General features: G+C 35.2%; 1 protein-coding gene and 1 pseudogene across 1 annotated transcript; both read right to left on the minus strand.

The window, feature by feature from the left end:
* Positions 1-1,412: 1,412 nt before the first annotated feature.
* On the minus strand, positions 1,413-2,579 carry LOC120204054 (squalene synthase 2-like). The gene has a single exon (XM_039204145.1). It carries the CDS (start codon positions 2,517-2,519, stop codon positions 1,413-1,415), a length of 1,107 nt encoding a protein of 368 aa, XP_039060076.1. The 5' UTR covers positions 2,520-2,579.
* Positions 2,580-6,760: 4,181 nt separating this feature from the next.
* Positions 6,761-9,450, minus strand: LOC120204259 (annotated as a pseudogene).
* Positions 9,451-9,529: the final 79 nt, after the last annotated feature.

A 9,529-nucleotide genomic window follows, 5' to 3' on the forward strand; every position in this document is an offset into this window, starting at 1 on the left:
TTTATTTGAAAAATATTCAAAGATAAATAATTGGAATCGAATAAATAAATTAAAATTTAAATTTACCATTTTCGCATAAAAAGACAACCGAAAATTAATTCTGGCCTGACTCACTTACTGTCCCCAGCGGAGTCGCCAAGCTGTCGCGACCGTCTTTCCGTTGGGCCCAGGAATTGGGCTTCGACTTGAATGAGTTGGGTTAGAGTCGCCACCGACCACTTTAAAACAAATTTAGGTGGGTCGGAAACCATCTTACCTGATCTGCGTTGTACCAGAAACGTGTCGGGTTCGGGAGTCGGTTACGGTCAAGGAAGGATTAGCACCCTTGAACCGCCCTTTCGGTACCAATTAATTTATCGGTTGCCTTTAATTGCGAAAATTTAAATTTAAAAATTCAATTCAAATTACTTACCTTCGATTGATTAAAAATTCCCCTCAAAAGCCAATAATATTGTTAGATTGTATAATAAAAAAAAATGGATATTGAATAAATATTAGAAATTATATTAAAAATAAATAAATTATGAAATAATGCTAGCACTTTGTTCCCAGTGGCATACACCCTCTGTTTTGGAAACCTACGTACTAAATCAACAAGTTCAATTAGTTCCCTTATTTTTTATAGTTATCGAGCAGGGCAGTGAATTACCTATAGCTCTTGAAAGATCCAAACTGCCATTGACACGTCCTTTTCTTGATATCACACAACGAGAATCACCAGTATTTGCCGCAAGAAGTTTGATGTTCCTTAGAACTGCTACGCACGTTGTGCTTCCAAAAGTTGGTCCAGAAAAGTCAGAGTGAGGGGCCCTCAACAAACGCTGCACAGGGAGGAACATGTGGATCACTGCACCATCCGGGTTTCTCTTCTGTTTCTTTATGAACTTCACTATCACCCCTTCTCTTTGTCATTTGCCATGTTAACCCTCTATTTGGCTCCAGACCAGGCTATGAAATTTCCAGTCCATACTTCCTCACCAGTTTAATATACTCTTCAGCGTTGAAATGCTCGACCCTGAATCAGCCTCCATTTCATACGTTGGTCTCTTGGTAAAACACCCAAACGCTGCCCCCCGAAAAACAGAATCGATTTTGATAATGCGTCGGAGTAATCGTGGTGGGTAGAATGAACCAAAGGTAAAGAAAAAATAATAATGGAATGAAGAGTAAAAAAATGGAGTTTCATGACGTTTTGAGGTTTTTGGATTTGGAGTCTCGGATTTGTCTCTTGATGGCGATATATGTATGTACTGGGGAGTCACGAGGGGGAGTTGAAGGCTTTGCTTATAATGTGAGTAGCGTCGACAGTGATTTGGGTGTATTTGTCAGTGAACTTCACATGCCTCGCAAAACGTGAACGCACAATTTGATGGTAAACCGAATGAGGACAAAACAGAAATGGAGGACCCCCTTCAATTCCTTCCTCCCCTTTTCTTGACTCGAGCATTGCTTTTAAATAGAAAAAAACAGGAACTGCTTTCAGTTTTTTTCGGCGTCCGTTGCTCTTTTCTGGGCATGGTTTTGTTGGCTAGAAACGTGGAAGGGAGTGCCGTTAGGATCGTGGGGTTGAGGCCACGCCTCATTTTCACTACGCCTCTGAAAACTTCAATGTTGTTGTAGCACAAGGCTAGTGTTCCAATAGCCATGACCTGAGGAATAGCACAAAACCGAAAGATTGACGGAGTACATAAAGCAGACATGTACTTCATGCAATCATCCACATGGATTAAAGTATTAGTGATCATGTCATTCAAGCACTGCACTGCCTTGACCGAGTTTTCTTCGTATTTCAAGTCCTCCAGTTTGTTGACATATTTACTCCAAATCTCACGAGGCCAAAACATTCGAGACTTTGGTATCTCGTTAATATCCTCAAGATAATCTCGGATAATATTCGTTTTCTGAAGAAATAAACCCATTGAATTGGAGAGTGAATCTGGAGCCAAATCTTCTGTGCCGCAGGCATGGAAAAGTTTGGAAAGACCTAATCCCACAAGTCCTGCTACATAGTGACAATATTCATCGTAGTCATCAACCGTTTCAACCTCCTTGCAAATGAATTTTGCCATCCCTGCACCCATTCTTTTCGTAATGTCCTCGATAGCCTCCTGATAACCTTTATCGAGTTCGAGAAAAGCAGTAGATACATGATGAAACTCGTCCATAAGAACTTTGTAGTTCTTTGTACCACATGAAAAGTGCCAGTTGCGATCGTATATATGACGATAAAAGTCCTTGAGGATAGGAACTTTGACATCAGTTGCTACACTAGTGTCATCCTCAACAGTATCCAGCGCTCGAAGAACCAAATAGAATATGCAGATGGCTTTTCTAAGCTCGGTGTCGAGCTGTTGAATAACGAAGGCGAAACTACGAGAGACTTTGTGAAGCATGGAGAAACAAAAGGCCAAGTGAGGCTCCGACGGGATCTTTTTCGCGGCATGCCTCGAAGCCAATTTCAGCTTCAACAATGGATAGAAATCATCCGGGTGTTTCACAAGCGCTCCCAAACTCCCCATAATTGAAGATTTGTTTTGAAATCAGATCCAAAACAACAAAACGAAATCTGGGGTATATGGCGGAAATTTTAAAACTTTTTATCAGAACATGTAAACTTATAAAATCATTTATCACTATTTAAAAATAAAACAGATTTCCAAACTCGTATATAAAACAAAATACAATTACATGCCCTCTAATCACAAATACCATACTCTGCAACCACGCCGGAAGAACTCCCTTACTGAAGTCTATAGATGCACTGGTACAATTGTTTTAACCTGAAAAGGTGAGTAATAGAGTGAGCTTTGGAAAGCTCAGTAATACAGAACTACCAGATGATGCTACATGACATGTAGATAAATGGAAAGCCATATCATTTCCTTATTGAACCAGACCAGACAGCGGTTCCCGATTGAACCGGCCGATCCAATCCAATTTTCAAAACACTGATAAAAAAGGTATAAGGATGAAACTTGAAAGTTTAACTCTTAAGATTCTCAATAAAATAGATTATTATGAGTTAATAACAGAATTCTCCTACTCCCATTGTATGCCCCATTATTAACATTGTGACATGCATTAATATTAAATAATAAAATGACCGAATTTAGTAATTTAATTTATATTTTTTCTACATAATTTATTTTATATATAATTTAATCTATTTTTTAAAATTTGAAATAGTTTATTCCGTTAATTTTTATTTTTTTCTTTTATCATGTTGAATTTAGATTTAATTTTTTAATTTTATTTTAATAAAAATATATTTAGTTTATGTTTTAGATATTACGTGGTAAAGTTTTTAAAAAATAATTAATGTTTTTAAAATAATTACTTTTATGATTAAATAAACAATAATTAATAATTTTTATATAGTATATTAAGTTATTTTTATTATTTCAAATATATATACTTTTATTTATTATCAAAATAAAATTAACTATGAAATAAATAAATAAAATAAAGTTTGATTCAATTTGAGTCCTGCGATTTCTAAAAATATGAATAAAAAAAGAGAAAATAACCTCAGTGACCAAAAATCCCAGATAATATACGATTTTGATCAACTTTTTTTGGATTTGCGAAAATGATCAACAAAATCGCAATGCGATCTCTAATTCGCATTGTGATCTCCACTAACGTAAATTCGCGTTGCATTTCGCGTTGCGATAGTTGAAAATCGCGTTGCGATAGTTGAAAATCGCGTTGCGATTTTCCATTTCGCGTTGCGATTTTCCAGTTCGCGTTGCGATAGTCTACAGTTGTCGTTGTGATTTTCCAAATTCGTTGCGATAGTCTACAGTTGTCGTTGCGATTTTCCAAATTCGTTGCGAAAATCGCGTTGCGATTTTCCAGTTCGCGTTGCGATTTTCCAGTTCGCGTTGCGATAGTCTACAGTTATCGTTGCGATTTTCCAAATTCGTTGTGATAGTTAAGAATTTTTTCTAAAAAGATAGTATCCGCGCGGACGTGTCGAAGACACGTATTACCACGACCACGACCACGACCACGACCACGACCCGAAACGGACGGACCGCGCGAATTAGAGATCGCATTGCGATTTTGTTGGTCATTTTCGCAAATCCAAAAAAAGTTGGTCAAAATCGTATATTATCTGGGATTTTTGGTCACTGAGGTTATTTTATAAAATATTTATTAAATCATAAACTATCTATACCAAGTGACGAAACTAGGACTCTATTATAGTGGGGTTAAAAAATTGAGAGGGCCTGATAAAAAAAATTTATTTATTTTTCAAATATATATATATATATATATATATATATATATAATATTAATTAATACTTAAAGAAATTGGCGGGGCCAAAACTCCCCTTAATCCCATGAAATTCCACCCCAAATCTATACATAGATTTACTTATGAATTATAAATTAGTCAAAAAAAAAAGTGTTTAGATTTTAAAATTTCTTATATCTTCAAAGATCACCTTCAACCAGAAAAGACCTTTGAAAAGATCCTTTCGTTTATTAGAGCCTCCAAGGAACTCATGTCCTCCTAGCACAAGAGTAGTGTAATCTTCAAACCAAATATATTACATAAACAAGACCTCTAATAACCCCAATGATCTATCAGAATGAAATATATGATGTAACAACTAAATTTATTTATTCCATTAACCAATAAGTAGTCATAATGATCCTATGTTTGACTCTATCATCTAGAGTTACAATAAATACCTCATAGCTACAACTGAGACTAATCCCTTAAGGGTACGTTTGGTTCACAGAATGTAAGATTACCAGTGAGAATAAAAGATTATCAGGGAATGTTGTGTTGTATTTGTGTTTGGTTGGTTTAACAGGAATGTAAGATTACCGTGTTTGGTTAAAGGAATAAAAGATTATTGGAATGTATATTTGACCAAATTGTCCTTATTATATATTTGCTTTTTTAACAAGTTGGAAAATATTTATATATTTTTTATAAAAAAATAAATTCATAAAATTTATATAATTTTTTTTTACAAAATTGAAATATAAAAAGGTTTAATGAAAAGGTAAAATTTTATTTTAACCCCTTAACTTCATATAAAATTTTAATTATATATTTTTTTATAAATCTAAAATAGTTTAAGGATAAATTTGTAATTTAACCTTCGTAGAATTTTTATTATTCAATAACATAATAAGGATATTTTTGAAAGAAAAAAAAATTTAAGGGCATTTTAGTCAAAAACGTCGGTAATCCAACAATACCTAAGGAAAGGGAGGTAATGACATTCCCGGTAATATACCCAAAAAAAAATCACTATTAGTAATGTAAAATTACCGGGAATGACATTCCCGGCCAACCAAACGGAGGAATATGGATTCCATTCACATGAAAATCTCACATTCCCCAACCAAACACACCCTTAATGTCTTCTTCATTCTTATATCTCTTTCTTATGTTTTTATCTTCCCCACAAGAATACACAGGTTAACGATCGTTACTTTACCGTTCATGACTTTCCGTCCAATTTAGAAAGATTAGACCGCCAACGTCAGACCATACAAATTTAGTATCATAAACAAAAATAAAAATAATTTAAGTATACTATATAAATATTATTACTTATTTGTTTGAAATATTTACGAAAAACGTTAAAAAATTCAAAAAAGTTATAATTAAAGTTATTTCTGAAAATTAATATAAAAATCAAAATGAAAAAAGTTTATAACTACAATTAATCAAATTAAATTATAATGTTTGAATAGTTTATATTTCATAAGTAAATGCTATAGCGTTTAGATAGTTTATGGTTCAATAAAAAAATTACGATTGAGCAACAAAAATTAATTCAACCCATAGTGTTTAGACTTTTTTATTCATATTTTTAAAATCCACCCCAACTCAAATTGAATCAAATTTTATTTTTTATTCTATAACTAATTTTATTTTGGTACTATAGAAAAGTATATATTTAAAATAATAAAATAAATTAACATTTATATAAGAACTATTAATTATTTTGTTTATTTAACCAAAAATTAATTATTTTAAAAATATTTCTGAATTTTTTAAACTTTACCGCATAATATCTAAAACACATTAATTAAAATTGTTTTTATTTAAAAAAATTAAAATCTAAATTCAACACAAATAATTTAGAAAGATAAAATAAATTGAATTAAATTATCATAAATAATTAAAATTTGAAGAAAAACTATTTTAATTACAGATAACAGAAATAATTTTAAAAAATAAATCAAATGAAAACTTTTAATTTCTAAATTACTAAACCGTTTTACAAAGAAATAAGAAACATTAAATGAAAAGTAAAGAAAAGAAAATTAAGATGAACTTCCATTAACTTACTAGTTAATCAATGATACACGTGTCACAGTATTAGTAGTATCTATTCTAAATACTCTTTAACGATTTAACAATAAACGCTTAATCACTCCTGTTACAGTTGTTGATACTCGAACTCATAACCTTTAAGAACAACAACGGTTTCTTTAACAACTTAGATAAGTCAGTTCATGCAAATACTCTACTCAAAGGTAAACATATGCCCACTGAAAGATTATCATCACTATCTTTTTAAGATAGCGAAATAAAGTTATATAGCATAAAGTCATCATCTTCTTAAGATGTTCTAGTAAACATTCAAGAGTTTTAATAATATATATATATATATATATAGCAAAGATCAAAAGTTCCGATCCCTAAACTAGCAAAGAACTTAAAGAATAGGTTTTTCGACAATTTATTTCCCACTTGTGTTGGCCCCCATTCTTTTTACAGTTTTCACCTGTGATTCATGGGGGCTGTGACAAAACAAAAATGAACGGCGAAGCTTTCAAATAATTACAGAAAACCATGTCCGATAATGTTTTTCAAGGAGCCATCAACCCATCAATAGTGTAGGAAAGAGATTTTGCCCAGTCAGCTTTGAGTAGCAATGTCTGTAGCGTATGCATTATGTTATATCCTGGATCAAGTTTCCTTTGCCAACCCTACATATTTAAACAGAAATGTGGTAATGATTTAAATCAACTATCCAAAACGGAAATAATGATCATACTCGACTAGCCGGACAGATATTTCCACGTCTCAAATGGGTGGTTAACGGATCGACCTGAAATTCCGGATATATGTAAATCGAAGAAAATGATACCTCGAGAACCAATGTTGTGACCATCACAGTGCATACATTGCCGTCGATATTGACTCTGTGACACCTTACTTTCTCAAGGAGTTGCTGCATGCATTCGGCCGGATGGACTAGATCACCCTCTGGGGTACCCCAAAAAGTGAAGGCTTCTTCGACGTCCTGTCGAAACAAGGTATTAAAAAACTAAGCAGAAGATAATTTATACACACAGAAAGAGCGCATCTGTATTCATCACCTCAATAAAAGCCATAGGGTTTGGGCAGTTTTGTTGTTGCGATAGTCTGAGCGTGCACTCTGCTGCAGTTCGTCCATCTCTACGGGCAACAGCCTTAAAAAATTCCAATAAGTTTAGACGGTCACCGTTAGAAAGTTCAGCAGTCATGCCTACATCAAGGAAGATGACGTGCGGCTTTGATTTCAAAAGCCGTTTTCGAGAAGCCTTGTTCTGAGACACCCGGACTAGGATATTGCCTGGATGCATGTCGGCATGAATGAAGTTGTCCACCTGAAAGAAGAAAATTATAAAACTCAACAATTAGGAATGACATACAAGTGTTATGAGAACCATAAGCAACCCAATTAGAAGTGCTTACCAGAAGCATCTTCAAAAGTGCATGAGTTCCGATATGAGCAAGTGCAGCCTTAATCCGGTCATGTCCTTGAAGGTCATCTACATAATACGCGACACTTTCCCCTTGCTCGTAAGTTTCCACTAAAACAGCAGGATGCACAAGTGGATACACGGGCTTAGGAAAAGAAACATCCCTCCACCGTCGGAAATTGTATATAAAGCGGTTCAAATGGGCCGCTTCCCTTGCGAGATCAACTTGAGACATCATGAAAACACCGAACTGTTGGACGCTCTCATCCAATCTTAACCAATTCAGAGTTGGAATGAACCTTGATAACTTTGCCACTGAGTTGATAATCATAAAATCTCCTAATCGATTCGCCAACACCGGGATGTCTAACTTTTACTGCAACTACCATGGGCTTGACCTGCTGACCGGGATAGCGAAATCTCAAAGTAGCCCGGTGGACCTGAGCTATACTTCCAGATGCAACAGGTTCCTCTTCAAACTGCTCAAAAACTTCAGAGAGCTTACGGCCAAATGCACTTTCAATGGTTTCTTTGTGTAGGCAAAGCTATGTTCTGGAGCTTTACTATGAAGCTCCGAAAGCTTGATGCAAAGGTCTCTAGAGAAGAGATCCGGTCGCGTTGCTGCCCATTGACCCCACTTTATGAATGCAGGACCTGCCATTTCAAGTGTGCAAAGCACAACCTCAAGCCACTTTTTCCTGAATCGAGGACCACAAGAATCGGAAAATGGTGCCATTATTATACTAGGAGAGAACAAAACTGTAAGATACAGAGCCCTCACCAGCAATACAACACCTTCAAGCACTGAAAGTAGTAAAGAGGAAACAAGAGCATGTCCACTTTGTGCTTGCAGGGAGAACGAATTCTGCGATGAGTAATACCCTGGCTCTACTAAAGTTCTCTGCGCCAGTGCCACTCGTCCATATGTCAAGCCAAGAACACCGGGAACTATCAGATGCGAGCGAGACAATGCTAAGCTGACTGCTTGAGCAATCCTGCTTATGCCAGGGGATGTATGACGACTGGCGGAACATTTACGAGCAAGCCTTTTCCAAGCAACCTGGGCATGCTGAGCCATCATCACTGCACTACTGGAAGAGAGAAAGGAATGGTTCCTGGCAAAATAACCTCGACACAACCCATCCTTGGCTTTCTGCAATAACAATGGAGGCTTTCCTCCAATGATGAACCTGTAATCGGAGTACAAGCGATATTGTGGCCGGCGCAATCCGATGGTAACAACCGTTCCATGCTTCCTACAATCCGAATGAGTCCTAGTATGGTTTGAAACAGCAGATTGTACAGCTTTCCTAATATTTGCAAATGTCAAAAGTCTGTAATCCAACAATTCTCTCATCATTAACCATGCAAATTCTATAAATCTTAGAAGCTATTCTAAATTTCTTACAAAGAAAGGTAAGCACTCATAACCCAATTGCCAAATTCACAAAACATAACAGCACGAATTCTAATCATTCATTGTGCAATCATTAAACCAAGGGAATCGTTACATTTTATGCACCTAAAACAACAGAAGAATAAGCCTTCTTAGTTCATTGATAGAAATAATAATTTCATCTCTAATATAAAAAAGAGAAATCAAAGCCCTAAAACCCAGGAAACATAAACCCAAGCTAAAAAAAGAAACCCAGAAAAATTCATAAAATGAATCAAAACATATCAAAGGGATCAAGTGATGAACCTGGACATGGCGATACAGAGAAAGAAGGTAAAACGGGGAGCTTTGAAGAGGTTAACGTACGACGGCTGTGAACAACTGAAGAAGCAGCAGAAAACGAAGTTC

Source organism: Hibiscus syriacus, unplaced genomic scaffold, assembly GCF_006381635.1.
Source record: "Hibiscus syriacus cultivar Baekdansim isolate YM2019G1 unplaced genomic scaffold, ASM638163v2 tig00010533_pilon, whole genome shotgun sequence".
NCBI lineage: Eukaryota > Viridiplantae > Streptophyta > Magnoliopsida > Malvales > Malvaceae > Hibiscus > Hibiscus syriacus.

Bases quoted from the DNA above. Each gene is read 5' to 3' on its own strand.
- LOC120204054 (XM_039204145.1), bottom strand. From the start codon at position 2,519: ATGGGGAGTTTGGGAGCGCTTGTGAAACACCCGGATGATTTCTATCCA.